The sequence below is a fragment of the Carettochelys insculpta genome, chromosome 10, assembly GCF_033958435.1.
Source record: "Carettochelys insculpta isolate YL-2023 chromosome 10, ASM3395843v1, whole genome shotgun sequence".
In the NCBI taxonomy this organism is placed as follows: Eukaryota; Metazoa; Chordata; order Testudines; family Carettochelyidae; genus Carettochelys; species Carettochelys insculpta.
The window spans coordinates 1,882,475-1,904,619 of NC_134146.1; the positions used below are offsets into that span (position 1 = coordinate 1,882,475).

Sequence of the window (22,145 nt, forward strand, 5' to 3'; positions counted from 1 at the left end):
TGTTTTCCAGGAGTCGTAAATCTGGACTGACCCGCAGAGTTACTACCAATGAAGGCGACGATCTGGTTTACAAGAGACAGACAAGTCAAAAGCAGTCCAGGAGGCGTGTTGGGATAACCGGATAGCAGCAATTAACAAGCTTTAAAACAACTGACTCTTCTGGGGGAAGGTCGAGAGAACGGTAATTTTGGGGTGACAGAAGAAGGCAGGCTAAAGAAGGAAACACTAAGGCCTTTTAGTTATTCCACTTGAAAAAATATCTGCATATGCCCTTTAAATGGTGCGATTTTTTTTTAAATGGACATAGAACCGGCTCAGCCTGACTGATCTGAGTGTTCCTCTGTCCCAGTGCTTCCCAGTTTTATTTGGCTGCAGAACGCCATTCCCAGGCTCTAACCCCCTCGGCCCCATCTTCAGGCTTTACCTGTCTCACTCCTCAAATCAAACCCCCTATCCCCACGCTTTGCCCCCATCCCCAGGCTTAACCCCCCTCAGTCCCCCAAACAGCCCCCAGGACCAGCCCCTCTGTGACACTGGCTGGGGAGCCTATGCCGGGCAGACACGTGCGCCTAGCAGAATAAAGGCTGGAGTGGAGACGTGCCGCTGGAGGGGTGGGGCCGCTCAGGTAGTGGGGTGAGTGAGGGGCTCTGTGGCTCCCTGCCCTGCCGCCGCTGAAATAATGGATCTAAATGCAGTTGGTTTAATGGCCGGATCCCTCCCACCACGCTGCCAGCCACTGAACCAATTCAATTCAGTTCTTCTGTTTCAGCGGCGGCAGGGCAGGGCACTGCAAAGGAGTCAGCTTTTGTAATGGAATTTTCTTGCTGAACCCTTTTCCCTTGGCAGAACCCCAGAGTTCTGCCAAACACTAATTGGGAAACACTGGGTGATCTGCAGAACTACTATTCTCTTCCTGACCTCAGTTTAAAAAGCATTTTCTGAAAAGTAGAACAAACCGCTCCCCTTTCCTAATAAGTTCACACATACAGTTCATCAGGGCAGTTGATTGGCTGAGCTATTCTGTATCCATCCTTCAGATACGCAGCCATCTCAAAGGGGTCAATATCCACATATGGAGTCTGTCCCAAAGTCATCAGCTCCCACAGTGTTACTCCAAACGCCCACTAAAAAAAATGTTTTACATAGCAACAAGTTAACAGTGCAGTAGAATTTGGGTGTCCTGTTGGTTTCAGGTCTCACAAAATTAGTCATGCATGCTATACATAACTACTTAAACAATTTATGTTCCTCATATTTTTGATAAGGACGATAAATCACCTTATAAACGTTAAATGCTGTGCTGCGATAGTTTTTAATCCCACAACAAGTAGCTTTTTTTTCTCATTTATGTCACTGAATATTTAAGTAGGAACCAACTTAGAAACAAGAATTCGTTCTAACTTTTAACAGTAACAGATACTTCTGACACCACCCTGCTCTTCAACACACTTCAATAAAATCATAAAATGCACATAGGATAATAAAACTTTTCTATAAAATATGTGACAGACTTCACAACCCTTAAAAAACAGTTTACATAATGAGGTAAGGCAATAAAAACAAGGAACTTTGCAGCACCTTATAGATTAAAGGATATATTTGAGCAAAAGCTTTCGTTGATAAAAATCTGCCAGATGCATGGAGTGGAAATCAAAGGCAAGCATATACACGCTAGCATATCAAAATAAGGGAGCTACTTATTAAGCATAGGACCAGTGTTAACAAGACCAACAGTCATATCCACATTGACTTGCTCCCAGCAGCTGATGACGAGGTTTCAATACCATTACAGGGAAAATTGCCTTTGTTATGAGATAACCATTGTAAGTCTTTATTCAGTCCTAATTTGACTATGTTAAATTTGCAAATTGCAGCTCTGTCGTCTCTCTTTTTAGTCTGGTTTTCAAGTCTTTTTATAAAAGGACGGCTACTTTTAAGTCTGTTACCGAGTGTCCACAGAGGTTAAAGTCTTCTCCTACTGGTTTTTCCAGAGGCCTGATTTGTGTCCATTCATCTTTTGTCACAGAGACTATCTGGTTTGGCCAACACACATGGCAGATGGGGTTGGCTGGCACATGATGGTACATATCACATATTAGCACATGTGCAGGTGGACTAGTCCCTGAGGGTGTAGCTAATGTGCTTAGGTCCTGTGATGGTGAAGACACTTATGAATGGGGTCTGTTACAGGAACAGGTTCCTGGGTTAGCGTTTCTATGGTGTGGTGTGTTGCTACGGGTGAATATATGCTTTAGGTGTCAGCGAGGGGGGTTGGGGGGAAGCACAAATACAGGCAGAGAACAGACCACAGGAAAAGGCGGCCTAGGCACCGTGAATGAAAATGGAGCGTGCTTCAGTGACTTTTGTTCCTTCAGTGGATTCATGGTAGGTGGTAGTGTTTTTCTACACAAATCACAAGCTACAGACATTCAAACAGATGCCTGAGGTATGTCCTTCACATCAAATGGCAAGACTTCATCGCAAATGAGGAGCTTTGGAACAGAGCAGGTTAAGAACCAATTGACAGTGACATTGAGAGAAGAGAGTGGGGATGGCTCGGCCACACTCAGAAAACCATCATCCAGCATAGTCCATCAAGCTCTCACATGGAGCCCACAAGGCAAATGCAGAAGAGGAAGATCTCAGACAACACGGAGAAGATCTACTGAGACTGAAGGACAACAACTGGGGTATTCATGGAGCCATCTAGAAGTTTTGTCCCAAGACAGAGTGAAGTGGAGGAGACTTATAGATGACCTTGGCTCCACATGGACTACAAGGATTAAGTAGCAGTAGTAGAAGTGGGTGTGTGGGGGGGGACTGTCTGAAGGCAACAACTAGCCTGCCTCACAAGGTCTGGGAGAGCGAGGGATGTTTTCTAGGATAGGTTGTAGATGGTCAGTGATGCGCTGAAGGGGTTTTAGCTGGGGGCTGTAGGTGGTAGCCAGTGGTGTTCTGTCCTATAGTAGGGTACCTGTCTGCCTATGTTAAATCTGTTTCTTCATTTCCAGGTGGGTATTTTAGTTTTAAGAGGGTCTGATAAAGAGTTTGTACACATTTGTCTGTCTGAGGGACTGCAGCACATGCAGTTGCATCTTAGGGCTTGGCTCTAGATAATGGACCATGCGATGTGTCCTGGATGGCAGCTACAGGCATGTAGGTAAGAATAGCAGTCAGTAGGTTTCCAGTACAGGGTGGTGTTTGTGTGACCATCATTTATTTGTAGTATAGTGTCCAGGAAGTGGATCTCTTGAGTATACTTCGTAGAGAAGACAATTACATTTACACAACTTTAGATCTTCACAACCCTGTGCAAACCAATCCCTGCTACGGGTTTGATGAGTTAGTCACTCACTTTGTATTTTGTTCAACAGACGTACTGCAGGGCACGCCAGCCTGGAAGCGCTGCCTTCTGATCATACGTGGTGTTGCAGGCACTCCGTACCTGCGTTTTCTCCCACTACATTGCCTCTCTTAAGGGTTCACAGCGCTCAGCCCTCAGTGACTTGGGACTGGGCTCTTGGGGCTGTTTCACTGCCACGTGGACTTCTGGGCACAGACTGGAGCCTGAGCCGAGAAGTCACACAGCAGTGATGTAGCTCTGCAGTCTGAGCCCCATGAGCCCAAGAAACTGCAAACGGATGTAAATACCAGTTTGTAAAACTACAAAAGGGTTGGGAGTCAATGGACATTAGTGAGAGTTTTGTAACGTAAGCAGCCAACAAACTTAGGAAACAGGATAAATAGATAATTGAAGTAAAACTACTATGTATAGCAACAAGAGTTGTTTCCCATTCTGCAACAACAGTCACAGAAGATTCACTTCCAAGAAAATAAGCACCATCTATGGTGGAAAGAACGGTGTAAAAACAAAGCGCCTGCTGAACTAGGGTCAGTGCCCCCCGCAACACTTTGGCTGACTGCTGAGGGCAGCGAAAAGCTAAACGTGCACAGACACCACCAAGTATAACACATTACAAGTAGCTGATACAGTAAAAGCCAAATTATCCAGAATTCAGGTAACCGGCATGCTCATTTAACCACCACCTGCTTTGCCAGTGCCGGACACGATCATGGGGTCGGTGGCTGTGGGACCAGCTGCTCAACTGTGGCAGCAGCAGCTGGGACAGGGGCCAGCTGCCATGCTGGGGCCAGAAGAATTTGGACTGACACGCAAGGCCCAGCAGCAGAGGGCCTAGCAGCCAGCTGTCCGGCTCATGGCAGGAGTAGTGCTGATGCAGCTATCCACTCTGGAGCGCTCCCAGCTCCCTGAGGGTACCGGATAATAACGCTTCTACGGTACCTCGTATTTGGTTTGGGAGGAGAAGACGGAGGCACAGATCAATAACGCAGGGCTAAGGGAAACACTAGGAGGGCAGTTAGTTCGGGTGGACAGGCTTCTCTTTCTATGTTCCTAAAGGGAGGAAGGAATGTTAAGTTAGGCATGTTACAGTGCTTTCGCAGTTGGCTACAATACCACTGATTCATTACGATTACGATTTATTACCTATTAAAATGGAGCTGCATTTATTCCGCACAATGCAAAAAGATTTATAAATTGATAGCTAAAGGGTTCCCTTGAGAGACCCTACTGCATTCTGACCTCCTTGCTCTACTGACGGGTTTTGTTGGACAGGCTTCAGCCTAGAAGGCGCCGCTATAATTATTCTTCACACCCCTGAGAATAAGTCTCTACTTAGGTCAATGCCAGGAAATTCATTAGCTACCCTGTTATTCTTCAATAGTGATAAAAAAGAGTGTTTGCAGACTGGGGAGTTCCAGGGAAGGGGCTCAACAGAAGCGTAGCTGACAAGTACAGAGTGCAAGTGTTTAGGGGTGAATTTAACACTGTTTCAACTGTGCTATTTTATATATTAGAAGCTATACATACTTACATATCCATGACACACAAGTAGCAAGTTTATCATGGTTCACAGTATCTCTTAACTAAAAGCACTTCACTGGCGTGGGGTAAAATTTTGAGAGTGCTTATGTGATTTAAGTGCCCGAGTCCCATTGAAAGTTTAGGGCACAGATGCCAAAGTCGTTTATACTTGAAAATTATATCCCTAGTCTGATCTTCACAGGACACATTCACATGAGTGAATACCTCAACAGTCAAGGTTTGATATTGGAGAAGAAATGGATACATTCTACCAATTCCATATATAGTTAATGCAGGCGATTTCACATAATAATTACTCAAATTTCAAAAGACAAGACAATATAAGGAGAGAACAGGAAATATTTCAACCTTTTCATGTTAATACAGAAATAACCCTGAGACGGAGCTGATCCTTTTTCAAAGTCTTGATTATGAACACAGGAACTATGACCAAATGCAAAAGGAACGGGAAACGTCAAGGAAATCGAGTATGTACGCACACAGAACACACGAGAAGACTTCTAAAGTAGATTGGATGTGCACATTTTTTGAAGCCTCAGTACCTAGCTACATCAAAACTGTAAACAGCATTAAATGGAAATTACCCTATGGACAGGAAAAAAAACAGGTCACATGGCCATGTTTATCATCACTGGCTAGTACTTAAATTACTGCACAATGTTAACTAAGATTCTCCACACTCACTCTTGATACTCTTTTCCAACCTCTTTTTTGGTGAAAGTTTTCATAAAGGAAAAAGGTGTAAGGGATTAATCCTATAAAATGATCAGCACTCAGCTACTACTGATAGCAGCAGTAGGGAATGGTAGTTAGCATTCCATAAGGGGTCCTTTGAACAGGGCCTTTAATTAGAAACCCAGGACAGACTGGAAAGAGCAGATTTGATCTCATACTGTCAGGGGATTATTTTTAATGCATGGCCTGGTGCATACGCCAAGGCTGTACAGACTGAACAGCTGTGTTAGGGTATAAGACCTATAGTTTCATGGCTTGCTTTGTGATCAGGGTATCGGAGATGCTTAGTGTAAGGTTTTGTACAGTACAGTATATAAATCTGGAGACATGAAGATTACACAGAACTCTAAGGCAAGCTGAAGGCCCTCAGTGTAATTTGCTCGGAAACACACTGCCTTATTTTTCAGTACTGCTCCTGTGTGCTAAAATCATTCTGTGGTAGCTCAGTCACACACTTCCATTCTGGGGAGACAATCCAACAAAAGCCAGTGCCAATTGCCACTGGACACTACAACCAGGGGAGGGAAGAACAGTACATCATTTCCTAACGGTATAGTGATAGATAAAAGAACGTGTTCAGCAACGTAGAAGGGTGAACAGGCGTCTGTGTCACAGACACTACTACACTTGGTGCCCTCGCTGGCAACCTCAGGGATGTCAAACCACAATGGGAAAGGAGTGGACAAGTGGTCCTCTGTGTTAAGACTGGATACCCTAAGCGCAGCAGTGTGTGCTGGATGCATGTGTCGGTGCTGTTCTGGATATAGACATTGTGTAGAGAGGACTTCACAGTCGGCAGCACAGGCAATTCAACCCCTTTTTTCCTTGAATAAACGGGATGAAAAAGGCTTTTAAGAAACCCATATAGCCATGTATTATTTTGGCAAATGTAAATGCAACTTACCACATCACTAGCACTAGAAAATTCATTGTTAACCAAGCTTTCAAGAGCCATCCACCGCACTGGCCTGTTCTCATTATCTCCCAGACAATGGTAATCCATGGGGAATAGGTCTCGGGACAGCGCATTGTCTGTAATCTTAACCTGAAGTGCATCATCAATGCTGATTAAAAGATAACAAGAGCATTTAGTCATGCAAGATAAGAACTACTTACAGTTGTGCTAGTGCATCTTCTAAAAATTATTGTTTATACACACACAACATGATTCCACATATGAGCTTGGCCATTTGTTACCAACATATTAAATCCTAACACATCCCCAGATCACAAAACTGCTATGCTGCCATTAGCACTGAGTGCATATTACTTAACTGCAGGATAAAGGGATTTCAGCACATTCAGACATCAAATGAAATCAGATTTTTTAAAAAGGGGGAATGTCCAATTAAAATACCCAAATATAGTAAACTCTCATATCCAGCAGCCCTGGGACCAGGAGGTTGCTGGATATTCAAATACTCTGGATAATAAAGAGATATACCCAGCAATGCATAACACTAAACAAAAACAAGATCAGATATTAACAAAGATGTAAGCAGAGTACTTTACTTACCAACAGTAATATGGTACACTGAACTTACACTGCATTTATTGGTATTTACTCTCGCTATACTGTACCTATGGAAAACTTAACTAAAGTTTACTTATGGGCAAAATGCTGGTTATTTGAGAGTTCTGGATAATAGAATGCTGGATAGGAAAGAGTTTACTGTTACTCTGTTTCTCTAAGCAACCAGCTTCTCCTCCTGTTTCCTCAGACTGATTTTACAGGGTACTCTTTTAGGGTTCCTTATAGCTGATGAAACAACCGTTCCCTCTAATTGGGATTCTGCCTCTGACCATTGTCACTACCAGATGCTTCAGAGAAAGCCTGAAGCAGGCAGCTATGGAAAACCTACCCATGGAGGCAGTTTCTTCATTTGCAGGCTAACTTTGCTCTTCAGCATGAGGGACATACTCTCCTCAATCACCTCTCTGGTGGAGACCAACACAAAGAAATCATGTGTTCTCTCCACAGTATTATTTATCTTCCTTTAGGAATTACTTTATTTTCCTAAGAGCATAAGAATGGTCACACCACATTAGACCATTGGTTCCCCAATCCCCAGTGTCCCTTCTCTGACAGCAGATAGCACCAGATGCTTCAGAGGCAATGAACAGAGCAAGGCGCTTTATTACGTGATCCACCTCAGTGTTCAGTCCCAGCTTCTAGCCCCCAGATACCTAGGGACACTTAGGACATGGGACTGCTTTGCTAACCCTCTCAGCTAACAGCCCTCGATGAGCTGAACCTCCATGAATTTAACTCTTTTTTGGACTTCACAACACCCTGACAGTAAGTTGCACGTGGTAACCGTGCCTCGTGTTAACTGCTTTCTTAGGTGTGTTTTAAATCTGCTGTCTAGCAGCACAAGAAAGGAAATTATTCAAAAGGGGTAAATAACACTTTTTCCAAATAATTCATGATTCTATAGCTCTCTTATCATATCCTCCCCTTAGCTGTCTCTCTTCCAAAATGAACACTCTCCACCTTTTCAGCTATCATGATACAGAAACTGTTCTAGACCCCTATTAATGTTTGGTGCCTCTCTCTGTATTTTCCTGTTCTAATAAATATTTCTGGTAGTCTCATGTTATTTGCTCATTACCGAATTATTTTAAAAGGCTTGGGCCTCTCAAAACTGGAAAAACATCGTATAATAGTGTCCACAGGCCACCTACTTTTATTCAGAAGGGCTCTTGAGGGCTCTGCAGATAGTTTTCAAACTTTTCAAGCCTGGATGTGTGTTTGGAGAGTTTGTAGATAGAGTATCAACAATATGAACCACAAAACATTAGTTTCATAATTGCTTTCACAGTCTGGGAGTCTTGGCACAGCATGCCATTACTACTCTTGAAATCTTTTTACCCAAGTGATAAAACTGATACAATTTCATAAGCCACGCCTATACCAGCTCTGCATCTAAAGCCACCTATTTACAGAAACTGGAATTTCAATGAAGGCTGAGGAATGACTGCTTTATTGGGAACTTTTAAAGTATTTCCGTATGGACCATTTCTGGCCATAAAGGAAGCTGGAGTCAATACAAACACCACACAGTTAAGACTAAGACATTCTATGTTTTGTGGTCAGAGTGGGGAAGCTGTCACTTAAGGAGACAATTTTTTATTCCAAAAAGTTGAAAAAGCCACCAGGGGAGAAACTGTTCTGGATTTGATTTTAACAAATGAGGAGGACTTGGTCGAGAATTTGAAGGTGGGAGGCTGCTTGGGTGAAAGTGATCATGAAATCATAGAATTCACAATTCTAAGGACTGGTAGGAGAGAAAATAGCAAAATAGAGATGATGGATTTCAGGAAGGCAGATTTTGGTAAACTCAGAGAGCTGGTAGGTAAGATCCCATGGGAGGAAAAACTGAGGGGAAAAACAACTGAGGAGAGCTGGCAGTTTTTCAAAGAGACATTATTAAGGGCCCAAAAACAAGCTATTCCCCTATGTAGGAAAGATGGTAAATATGGGCAAAGACCGCCTTGGCTTAACAAGGAGATCCTGCATGATCTCAAACTAAAAAAGGAATCCTATAAAAAATGGAAACTAGGACAAATTACAAAGAATGAACATAGGCAAATAACACAGGAATGCAGGAGTAAAATTAGAAGGGCTAAGGCACAAAATGAGCTCCAACTAGCTACAGGCATAAAGGGTAACAAGAAGGCCTTTTACAAATATATTAGAAACAAGAGGAAGACCAAGGACAGGGTAGGGCCATTGCTCAGTGAGGAGGGAGAAACAGTAACGGGGAACTTGGAAATGGCAGAGATGCTTAATGACTTCTTTGTTTCGGTCTTCACAGAGAAGTCTGAAGGAATGCCTGACATAGTGAATGCTGGTGGAAAAGGGGTAGAGTTAGTTTTTGAAATAAAAACTTGTTCTTCTTGGCCTCTGAGGAGAGAACAAGAGGCAATGGATTTAACTGCAGCAAGGGAAGTTTAGGTTGGATATTAGGAAAAAGTTCCTAACTGTCAGGGTGGTCAAGTACTGGAATAAGTTGCCAAGGGAGGTTGTGGAATCTCCCTCGCTGGAGATATTTAAGAACAGATTAGATAGATGTCTATCAGGGATGGTGTAGATAGTGGTCGGTCCTGCCGTCGGGGCAGGTGACTGGACTTGACGGCCTCTCGAGGCCCCTTCCGGTCCTAGTGTTCTATGATTCTATGAAGGAGGGATAAAGCTGCCTTGCTTTTTAAGCTGTGCCTATAGCAATCCTCCAAGAGTTACAACTGCTGCATGGATGTCTTAATTGTCCCTTTCTATGCCTCCAAATACTTAAATTTATCTCAACTCTGGATAGGCTAAATTTTGCATCAAGGGGAAATCAGGTCAGACTTTTTAAAAGAGTGTAGGTGGGCTGGGCAAGCTGTAATTATTTTTATTTGAAAAAAAAAATCAACTTCTGTCATGACTTTTACATTGATCTGATGAAGTGGGTCTGTCCCACGAAAGCCCATCACTCAATAAATCATTCTGTTAGTCTTTAAAGTGCTACATCTCTGCTGTTTTGTTTTGTTGGAGTACAGACTAAAACAGCTACCTCTCTGTTACTACTTCTCACTAAGTCCTTTTAAACTTCAGGTCTACAACAAAAAGAAAAGCCACCTTATTTTTCTTCAACCTAACTCAAAAATAGCTCATCAGATTCACTTCATATGGCACAGGCCGTACGTGCAACATTTGAAACATCTGGAAGAGGGAATGACAGATTTATAACACATAGCACCATCCCAGCCTTACCCACACACAGAGTTCAATCTTGCTCTATAACAGTCATTTAAGACAGTGCTTACACGCAGTTTCTAGTAGCCAGGTCTTTGTGAATGACCTCTCTTCTGGCTAAATAGCTCATTCCACAGGCAATCTGAATAGCCATATGTACAAGATCCTGCTGGGAAATTGCCTGCAACAGCCAAAAAAAAAAAAAAAGTTACCACCACCACAAAATCCTACACATGGAGATTTCAGTGTCTGGAACGTTGGGCATTTTTTCCTACATTGTAATACTCCTTTGTCATATTTTATCTCCTCATTTACAAAAACTTACCTGAAACCATTGGTTCTTCAGGAAACAATGTCACTGCTCCCTGGTATTCCTTGATAGCTTATTCCCAACACCTATCCCTTAATTTCTGAAAATGCCTTATTTTTATACTCTAACCTGGCTTTGAAAGAATTCGTAACGTTCATTCTCCTTGTCACCAAAATGTTTTTCACATAAATCAAGAATGGGCTGAGACCAAATGGTATCTGCACCCACCAAAATTTCAGCCACGGGGCTGGGGGGTGTGACTGATGACCCCACAGGACCCTGTTTGCACTGGGAGGCAGCTGAAATGCTGCTTTCTGGCCCGAACAAGCTGGTAGGGAGCCCACCCCCACTCCCTGATATGGTAAAGTGGGGAGGAAGGGAGCCTGGTGCAGCTGTGATACAGTTTAAATGTCATGTCCTGGCGCCAACAGGCTGGCGGGGTGGGGAGCCTGCTCTCAGTGGTTGCTCATTTACTCAACCTCCCTACTGTGGCGTTGAGCAGGTTCTGAAACTATGTCTGTGCTCGCTAAAACGGTGTATTCTGCAGCGGATATGAAACTTTAACACATTTGATCCTGGCTTAGCTTATTGTGTGCACTACTAGGTTGTAAACCTCTTTAATAAGACTGTGAACACCATAAATGTAACTTTTATAAGCAATCAGTTCAGCTGGAAAAAGTGGGTGTGCCGTGGAATTGTTTGTCTCATTGCAGTGTGCCGTCTCACTGAAAAGGTAGGGAACTACTGCTCTAACTTACCATTCCCATTCAATGCTGTAGACAGCAGGTTAACACCTTTGCTCTACACCTTTGTAATTTTGCCAGTAGTAATTAATAGGTTGATTAATTTGCGGTGAAAGTGCTTGTACATTACACATAAAATGTAAAAATCAGACATTATGTTACTACATGTCTGAAACATTTACTACCTCCTGTGGCCTGCTTTGGTATACGGATGCTGACTTAGTATTATATCATTGCCAGGCTGCACGCAGTCTGTAGAATTTACTACAGAATCCACTGCTTCACACAGATGTGTGCTTCAGATGCCCCGCTCAAAATGTCTGCAACAGTTAGGCTGCCTATATGCAAAGGTCTGTAGCAACACTGAAAATCTGGGGCAGAATAAAAAACTGAATCGAACATCAAATGACAGAGGAAGCAACCTCGTACTAGTCATATTTAATTCACTGCGTCACAGATAATTATGAAAAAAACAGAAGTATGACAGCCTAATTGGAGTTTGCTAATTGTTTAAAAACATTTGAGAACGTGAAGGAGAAATGGCTCTCTCAACAAAGTACTCAGGTTTTCAGGTGTTAAGTATTTGCTACTTTCTTCCTTTCACATTAAAGTAAACATGGTCAGAGCTACTTAACAGAAGTCAGCTGAGAAAATACATCTGTTTCGATTAACAGGGCCTTAAAAGCAGTAGTGCAGAAGCTGTTATCAAACTGTCTCAGTGCTTTGCCACAGACTTGACTTGGCGCACAGACAGCGAACCCTACGTGAAAATGCAGAACGCAAACTCTGCCAGACAAGCCAACACCTGGGTAGCTGGGAAGTAGGCCGTGTAAGTCTGCAGACATTTGGAATTTAGAGAACAAGTCACAAAAGAGCAGGAGACAAGCATAGTCCCACAGCTGCTCACAGTACAGTACCTCTGCAAATGAACAAGAAGAAAGCCCCTGACTGCTCGGTACTAAGTATACAGAGCAGGGATGCCTCATTGACCCCAGCAAGCCAGCTCTCACTCCCTTCACTCTTATAAAATAAGAGACAGCCAGACTGGATTGTCAAACAAAAAGATTAAAAGGAACATTATGGAAAATTATTTTAACAAAATATAATGGCAAGAGCCTGTTCTGCTTGATCGTGCAGATTTTCCTCTTAGAAGTATTTGTTCCATTTTACCTGTTTCAGGCCATTAACATTTACTATAAAGTCATCAACACAAACCATTGTTAAAATGTTCCATCTTGGACATTAGTACGCTCCCTTGTGTATAAAATGCGCCAGGCTCAAATTAGCTTGCACGCTTCTCATTTCCACTTCTCTTAATGCAATCGTTCCCCATTGGCCCTCTTAAAATACACACACAACTCTTGTTAAGAAATCGTTATACTCCATGTAGTAACATTAAGCAAATGCTTTTGGAGGACTGTACAGGCTCCACGCACTTTCCTCCCCTGAACCTGCCAAGAACTGTATAAAACAGGTGAAAAGAAAGAGACGAAAGGATGAAATCCATTCCAATTTGCCGAAGTTTCCTTAAGATTTTTTAAAAAAATATTAAGACAAACTTCAAAAACAAAGACTAGTAATGGAAGTTTTATGATTAGTTTATAACCAGTGAAATAAAAGTACCAATCAACTGTTAAGCGCACACAGGTTAAATAATCAAAGTTCAAGAAATGCCAAAAGCTAAAAGTTGCCATCAAGTCAAACCTCTGTGTGTGCATCATTTAATTCTCAGGCCCATTCTGTTTCTCAATTTTCAAACAACATTAAGGAATAAATGCGGCTGGAGCATCTTCCACGCAGCAGTTCTGTGCATATCAGCAAGGGAGTTCTGCCTACTCCAGCTATTCCTGTACAACATATGCATGAGAGTGATGACTGTGAATTGCACACCCAATAGTGAACAGCTGGGAAACCAAAGGAGGTGGAGGCTGCAGTAGAATCTCAACTTTGGCGTTTCTGGTGGGAGTGAGAAACTGAGGCCGTAACGTTTCCCTAACAGCGTCCTGGAAGTTTTTCTGAGGAAAGGAAATACCCATTCTCAAGCCGTGTGACTAGACGACAACCGTGCATACAGCATGGAAGGTGTGCACTCGGGGAGGTAAAAGGTGGCTCCGGAGTCATCTCCTCTAGCATGCCAAATGACACAGGGCTCCTACAAAGAACTGCTGATTTCTGAGCCACAATGACAGATGGAGTTATTAACACAGCACTGGCTCACTTGCAAGATGCCTGTGACCTGATGTTACCAGGATAACCCAGGAGGTTCATAAAGCGATGGAAGGAAGAGGTTTGCTGCTTAGATTTTAAACCAGGCAGATATTTCCGTACAGATTTAGGAACCAAACTTTAGACACCAGATTTGAAGAGCACAAACAAGATCTCCATATATAGAGCAGAGCTCTTCACTAACACCACTTGCCTAAGTCAATTATCACATTCCAAAAGAACTTACAAAGTTCAGCTGTAAAATAATTCTTCTGAAAACAGCTGGAATGTAAAGTGAAACATGAGTAATGCAACACTTCCAACATACAGTAAAAATAGGGAGTTGCTGGAACTAATAGCACACTCGAGCCAGCAACTGCCTGTGAATAATGCACTGAAAAATTACCTTTAAGCGTTAATTACGTAACAGGCTTTCCAATTAACTCAACCCTGGAAAAGTGATCCCTGCACTGTCTCCACAGCTGGATCTGATCCAAGTTCAGTGAACAGCAAACACTGAGGTTTGCAATTAGCCATTTCTCACCTGAGGATTGTTGGCCTCTACTAACTTGCACTGGCGCAGGAAGAGCTTAAGGTTCCCCCAGTTCATGTAAGGCAGCAGCACCATGGGCTTCTCCCCCTCTTCTGTACAGACATGGGTGATAGGGAGCAGGTTCCTGAAAGAGAGCAAACCTGCCCAATTTTAGAAAGGCCGTATCTCAAAGGTAGCAAGACATCTAGACACCCAAAGAACCCCCTATAAATAATAAATAAAAGGCATTAGAAACAACGCACAAAGTCTCCACATAACAAAGCTGCATGGTTAGGAATACAGGCAAACATCTGAGTAGTTTTCCATTGAGAAAACAGAACTTTTGCGTGACTCAGAGCTGATTAAGGATAAAATCCCCCTAGACAAACAGTGTATCTTCAGTTTGGAAATACATCCAGCCCTTTAGAATGCATCTACACAGATTTCATTTCTATTACAGTAAGCATAGCTTATAGAACTGAGCAAATAAATGGCATTTCCATTTTGACATTTGCCCTACACCAGGAGCACAAGAACAGCCATCCTGGGTCAGACCAAAAGTCCATCTAGTTCACTATCCTGTCCACTTGCAGTGCTGTCCAGGAGAAGGCTGGGCAGTACAGGACATACATTTCTGGGGAGAAATTAGGACTAGGGGTGTGTTGGGGTCACTCCCACAATAAAATAATTCTAAGAACCAAAGCACGGCTGATTAGCTGTAGTGCACACACAGACGTAAGTGGGATTGACCTGCGTGCTGGAGGCCGTGAGCAGTCCTGTTTGGAAGCCGCCTTAACAATGCAACGTGAAAGAGACCCCAGGTTAGAGGGCAGCAAGGACAGTTTGAATTGAACCCTGGGTATGTCACAGGGGTGTACAGGAATTATTGCCAGGATTTTGTGATGACTGTGTGAACAGTGCATGCACACTTACACCAAGTGCTACTGGCTCTAGTTGGAAGATGACCGCAGCATAGGCGTGCTGCCTTCCTCAGCATCCGCAAGATGGCCCAGGTAATGAATGTGCTCCAGAGAGAATATGCATTAACAAGTGCCAGCAGCAGCTGCTGGGTCTGGGAAATGATAAAAGGTGTACACTAAATGCTCTCTACTTCAAGCAAAGTGGCCTTGGAAAACCTGTGGTTACAAGGCTCTAACACTGCTCATGATTCAAGGGTCTTTTCAGCTTTCTGTAACTTTGCCAAACATTTAAGTTCAGAAGTGATTTGGTTTCGAAGTGCCTACCACTGAAAAGCCACTTACACAGTATTTCCAGTATACACGGCTATAAACTCAATGCCACTCTCACAATAAGAGGGTTTAAAGTAGTAGTACTCACCTGTGGTGAAGGCCTCTGAGTTTACAGCTTTCAGTTAGCATCATTGTCACTTGCACTTCTGAGGCTTGATCTAAACCAAGAAAACAAAAAAGCATTCTGGAAACAAACTAAAGTGGAACTTTTACTCTTATTTTTTCACCAAAACTAGAGACAAGAACCGACTTTCAACAGGTCAGTTAAAATTAAGCAAGTGTCTTGACAAAACCAATACCCTCCTAAAGGCTGTGTCTACACTAGAGGGTGTTGACAGGCAAAACTGCTGTTTTGCCAACAAAACCTGGGAAGCACCCCGATTCCCAAGGCATTGTGTCGGAAGTAAGTTGACAGAATGCAGCACTTCTGTCGACAGCCGGACCCCACTCCCCATGAGGAATGACGCCTTTGTTGACAGAGATCTGTCAAAAGAAAGCCACTCTGGATGTTCTGGGGGGTCCCTCTGTTGACAGAGGGGACTTCTGGGACACCGGGCAGCCCTGTCTGCTGTGCTTCTGGTTGGCCGTTGTGCTGATAGAGCAGCTGGGCAGCCTGGCTGCTCTCTCAACACAGCAGATTGCTCCTGGAATCCGCTTGGCAGTTTGGCTGCGCCCTGTTGACAAATTTTCTTAGAAGATATCTTCTGACAAAAGCTTCTGTCGACAAAGCCCTGTAATCCAACCATGCCAAAGCGAACACAAACAGTTATCTTTAATATGTAACCCTCTTGGGTTGGTACTGGATAAAGTCGACAGGAGCAGGAAAGGATGATAAAGCTACCGGGAAGCCAGACAGAGATGCTCAAGTTCCTCATAGCACCGCAGGCTGATCACATCCATGCACAACTGCCCCTGCAGCCAACACAGAATGCTGCGCCAGGCTCTGCCAAGCTCCCTCCACACGTGGATCCCATCTTGTTCCCTTGCCGTACCCCCGGCTTTGTCCCACCAGGAGAACGGTTGTATGATAAATGCTGTATTCACACACAGCTGTAAGAATCTAAACTGAGACACTGTTCCTCATCACCACGTCTCCCATGTCAAATAAGTTAGACCCAGGCTGATGATTTTTCTGTGGGCTAGTGGTCCCTGACCTCCCGAAAAAGGGTCTCCTCCTGCAGCAAATGCATCCGTCTCTTTGCAGTATATTGTTCTGTTGTAGACAGACAGCATGTTGCTTTGTCAATGCCCTTCCTTCACATCACATACTCCAACAATGGCTCACTGAAAAACTACTGTATGTTCCATTGTTTCCTTTTGGCTCAGAAGGAACGTGGTACTTTAGTGGTAAGGCACCCAAAGGATGATTGACTCCCATTCAAGTGTATACGGAAATCCAAATCTTATCTCATGAAACAGTTCCAGCATCCGTATTGTGTATTCTTATCAATATTGTTTCCTAGTTTTCTATAAGCCAACCTGTTTCTGCAGGAAAACAAAATTATATAATGCAACTCATTCAGGACAAAACAATAGGCATATGAATTCTGCTCCTAGTTACACCAACAACAATCTAGAGCAACCACATGAGAGTCACTTTAATTATTCTGGATTTACACCAGTTGCAGCTCAGATGAACCTGGCCCTCTACCTCCGAAGTTTCTTTGGAAGGGTGTCTCATTGTCATAAGGATAAATGGATAGAAATAATGCACTTGTTCTGTTTCTGTTATTATAATTCATTTTAATTGCTCTTTTTAATTCCTTACAATGGCCAAGGCATTGAAAAATGGGCGACACAATTAGGGTTGTAAGTCCATGCTTAGGAACCAAAAAAGGAGCCTAATATTCAAGATTTCTGAGCACGCCCACAGCCATCCCGCTATGACTTTGATCGTGTCTCTTTGTGCCCTCTGAGGATCCAGAATTCTGTTTAGCGAAGGTCTGCGACTATCTTGCAGCCGTTGTGCTGTATTGGGTAGAACCCAGGTAATCTCTCTCGCACCCACATCGTTTGGTGTAGGGTATATGTTCTTGGAACACTTGACAGGATGCAGCCTGGCACCGGTCGTGCCAGCATCGTGGGGGATTGTTGCACCGAGGCTAAACCGCGGTGATGCCTTACAGTGATCCTAGCTTTCTCTATGGGGCCACACGGCAATTTTGTGCTTGAAGCCGTATGTCAAATCTCTTGTATCAAACTCTTTGTATTATAGGCAATGCTCCTCCAAGACTATATTTGTATATCACGCTGCAACTTTTGGCTTGTTTATGCTCTGCAGTAGATTGACATGGTCAGTCAATCTTCCAGCATCCAATTTAGTATAGCTGGTAGGAACGTGCTAGATCAGGCTCAGAGGGCACCGCTGATCAGCACTGGTACGCCTGCTCCTTGCAAGGAGGAAGGGAACTCAGTGGGAGCTATGGCAGTGGAGACCAGGCAGAAGCGCGAATTAAGGTGCGTCAATGTCAGTGATGTAATTAGTGTAGCTGGAGTTGCAGATCTTAATTTGACTTGGCCTTTGAGTTTAAGTCAAACACTCCACGGTTCCCACAAGTTAACAAAGCCCCAAGTCTCGACACCTTCCGGACTTTAAAGGCCCACTGTAACCACCTTTACAGATGTTAATTCATTAAAGCACAAAGAAGATGGAGTTTGCAATCTTTTATGCTGGCTGGACAACACTGAGCAACCTGAAACAGGGCAGCCAGGAGGCCAAGGTAAAGCTACAGTGACTTATTACCCCATAAACTAATTCTATGAATGGGGCCATCCACAGATCTGGATTTTGCCTTTACAAAATGGGATACATTTCCTTCCAACTGGTATCAGAGAAGCAAAGGGAGAGCTGGAACTCTTTCACAAGGGCTGCTTTTGCAGAGGACCGGGGCATAAAAGGTTTAAGTAGACAGGAGCGGGATCTGGCGTAAAGAGAATTGGATTCAGAAAATCGGTTTGTGGAGCTCCACCTTAAACAGTTCTTTGCCTTTCTACAGGAGACCCTACAACTATCAAATTCTATAGCTGGCCTCTACTATCCCATGAATAAAGCTAGAGATATTAATGGTGATCATAGCCTTGGCCATCATGTCATCTCCAGTTGCTGAAAGGTAGTATGGCTTTGCTCAGTAAGCAATATTCCCCCAATCTAACCGAAAAGAGAAATGAATGGTGATCAAGGTGGCTGGAGAACATGACCTACGGCGAGAGGCTGAGGGCTTCTAGCTTACCTAGTTTGCAGAAGAGAAGGCTGAGGAGCACTTTGACAGCAGCCTTCAGCTTCCTGAAAGGGAGCTCTACAGAGGATGGAGAGAAACTATTCTTACTTAGCAGCGACCGATGGCAAAACTAGGAGCAATGGTCTGAAGTTACAGCAGGAGAGATGTAGGCTGGCTGTTAGGAAAAACTATTTCACTGGGAGGGTGATGAAGTACTGGAATGTGTTACCTAGAGAGATGGTGGAATCTCCATCACTGGAGGTTCTTAAGTCCCGGCTTGACAAAGCCCTGGCTGGGATAATTTATTTAGGGTTGATCCTGCTTTCGGTAAGGGGCTGGACTAGATGACCTCCCAAGGTCCCTTCCAGCCCTAGGATTCTAAAGTAGTACAGGGCTAAAATCTTAAAAGTCCTTACAAGTGGACCAATAAACCTGTTAAAATCTTGACTCAACAGGTCACATGGGAAGGGATCTGAACCTACCTTTGGCACAAGAAAGTCCCAGTCAATCTCTGGAAAGAAATTATGTTTAGCATTCATCCATCCAATTCCTCTCCTGGTTTATCACTTCTAGGCCTACCCCGGGAAGGGGCAAAGTGCTAAAGATTGGAACAGTACCTCTCATAACCAGATCTGCCTCAAAAAAGTTTCAAGGATTTTTGCATCTCATTTGGTGACGGGGAAGCGAGTCTAGTTATGTAGTGGGTGTTTTTCAAAATAAATCACTTATCCTTGTTGGTCCTTTTCAAAAATTTCTATCAGTCTCTACTTCTGTTCACTTTGAAACCTTTGATCAGACAAACCTTGATAACGTAACATGTAATTTGTCTCGTGCTGAGTCCTTCACCAAAGAATAGTGGTAACTTTTAAGATTTGTGGAGGGAAGGTCTAGATGAGCTTATTTCATTTAAGATACTGACACCCCACAGTACGGTTATGATGTGTGTACATGGAGCAGCAAGGGACACAGTCAGTGTGTGATTTCTGAAGTGTACTGATTGATTTAACAGACCTGGATGGTGAACACTGAAGGCACTAGGGAACTCAATGTGTTGTACTAATGTATTGCTGATGGAAATGGTGCTGTGTTAAAATAGACACGGGAACGTTTTGTCCACGCCGCAGGATTTCCACAGATCAGTTGGCGTCTGATGCATTGTGTGCTTTACAAATCACACCTGCATCAGGAGCTCCACTGCTGTACTTTGGAAACATGGCCTTCATACAACCTTTGCGTGCACTTAGGACTTACTCACACTGATTTGCCTATTCATCAGCATCTACAGGCTCCCTGGCAGTTCCCTTCTTCTCTGCAACCTATGAACTTCACCACAAAAACGAGTTAAAACAAGTTCTCCTTATTTTAAAGACCACCACCCCTCAATGCTTCGGATAGCCAAACCGATGTCTAATTTCGAAAGGAAGCACCTTGGGCAGCAGCCATCTCTTCTTCCTCTGTGTTGAGCAAAGTCATGTTTTACTCAAGATATAAAATATTTACAGCATGGATAAACTAATATAAAGAGGGAGCACAGAACATAAAGAGCTCAGATTTCAATTATTTTTGTGTATTATCAACATCTGAAAAACAAAACACATTGATCTTTCTAACTAGCACAGGACTAAAGCTCTAGAAAGCAAAGAGATTAAGGCTACGTCTACACTACAAGAAATTCGAATGTGTTGCTATCGATTTTGTAACACTGGATTTTATAAATTCGAGTTTGGCTAGCCTCTCTTCCCCATGTGCTCCTCACAAAGTCGATTTACTGCTACCACACTCAATTGGCAAATACCGACTGTTGCAGCAGTGCATTGTGGGAACTTATCCCACAATTCCCTCATCCTCCTAGCATTATGGGTATTTTTGCTGGTGCAGCATGGGAAAAAAATGCCCTGCAAGTGGTTGCTGGTATCTGACATCTTCCCACATTGCATTGCCCTCATTCCTCTTCTGCGGTAAGCAAACATCCATTTTTCAAGGTGGAAGGAAGGAAAACTAGTGCATCAAAGATCACCAAATTAACAAATCGCTTTCTTCTATAACTCAGCTGCTTTTTAAAACTGTAGCTGAGGGAGGGTTTTGGGTTCCCAGTTCATTATACAGTTACTGTGCACAGTCTGTGTTCTCAACTGGCCCCCACCCACTCTTTCCTGCCTGCAGGGGCCCAAAGTTAGAAGAAAGAGGATAGAAAAAACTAGGAAAAAAGATTTTTGGCTTCCCTCTTCACTACAGGGACCTCGCCAACTAAGGGGATGGGGCTCGCCAAATTTCATGGCCCTTGTGGGGCGGTTTGGTGTTGGGGAAGTTGAACGGCCAGTTGAAATGGTCCCTGAAAATCTTTTTTGGTGGCGGAGTGTGGGATCCATGGCTTGAGGGCCACTTGAACTGTCATTCCCACCCCCGGGCAGCAGCCAGGCACCGCAATTTGTAGCCACCAGCGGAGATGTGCGCGCGCGCACACACACAGGCAACAGCTATTCCCCAGTGTCCTTGTTTTGGTGGCGGGGGGAGGGGACATAGGAAGGCTTGAGTGGAGGGCGGGGCAGTTGAAGTAGTCCCCCCAGTGGCAGCAAGCCCCCAAAAATCTTAGCTGCCCTTGGAGCCCTCTCCACATGCAAGCCAGGACAGGACGCTGCCTGGCAGAACGGTCAGCACCAAATGGCAGGCACATCCTTTTACTGGGTCGGGGGCTAGCCACGCGATGTGGTTCAGCGCAGGAAAGACCCCAACTCCGTGGCACCTGTGGCAGAGCCCGCACAAGCGTAAATCGCTGAGAAGTTTATCAGCCTCTCGTTCAAGCACGACCCTGAAATTCGGTCTTCCTGTTACTTAATTCCTGCACACCTGGAGAGCAGCAGAGGTGGAAGCAGCCAGAGCGGAGCGCTGAGGGGCATTTTGGGATACATACAGAACCCCTCAGGAGGCTAACAAATTTGGTTTTGAGACATGGTGCTCCCATAACGGCCTTCAGTCGATCTTTTAAATTTGAACTTGATGCTACACCCAGCTGGTTTTGGTGGTGTTATATCGATATTTGTGCTCTCTCAATTGAGCTAATGGTATTTACAGTGAAGACAGTCATGTGGTAACATCAAGCTAACTGCCTTAAATTCAAATTTATCTCATAACGTAGACACAGTGTAAGATTGCAGGAAGTGACATGTCTGATGGAGAGGTCATCCAACCATTCTTTCATGGCAGATTTCTATTCTTGCCTTTTCTGATGGTAGCAATACCAAACTAAAGAGCATCTGGATACCTGTGCACTTTACCTACCGTTTTCAAAGGCAGATTTGACGTAATGAACATGCCATACCTGACGAGAACAGCCTTAGGAAGAGACAATAAACCCTACCTTTGACTGTTTTGACGAAAACTTGCTTCTCTTTACTGGGGTCTTTTTCCTCTATCAAAATTCCATGGAAAATGCGCCCAAATGTGCCTATGGAAAGACCACGCAAAATTATTGTGTTATATTTTGACAGGGTATTTTAAATTATGTTCT

At 43.7% G+C, this 22,145-nt stretch overlaps 1 protein-coding gene across 2 annotated transcripts in view; it reads right to left on the bottom strand.

Moving 5' to 3' along the window:
- Nucleotides 1-22,145, bottom strand: part of RYK (receptor like tyrosine kinase) — a 73,178-nt gene that overhangs the window by 1,419 nt on the left and 49,614 nt on the right. For both annotated transcript variants that reach the window (XM_075003797.1, XM_075003796.1), the window contains exons 9-14: nucleotides 21,996-22,082; nucleotides 15,508-15,577; nucleotides 14,182-14,314; nucleotides 10,451-10,560; nucleotides 6,546-6,705; nucleotides 988-1,124 (exon numbers count right to left, since the gene is read on the bottom strand). In XM_075003797.1, coding sequence (XP_074859898.1) covers nucleotides 988-1,124; nucleotides 6,546-6,705; nucleotides 10,451-10,560; nucleotides 14,182-14,314; nucleotides 15,508-15,577; nucleotides 21,996-22,082 — 697 coding nt within the window. The remainder of the gene's footprint in view (nucleotides 1-987; nucleotides 1,125-6,545; nucleotides 6,706-10,450; nucleotides 10,561-14,181; nucleotides 14,315-15,507; nucleotides 15,578-21,995; nucleotides 22,083-22,145) is intronic.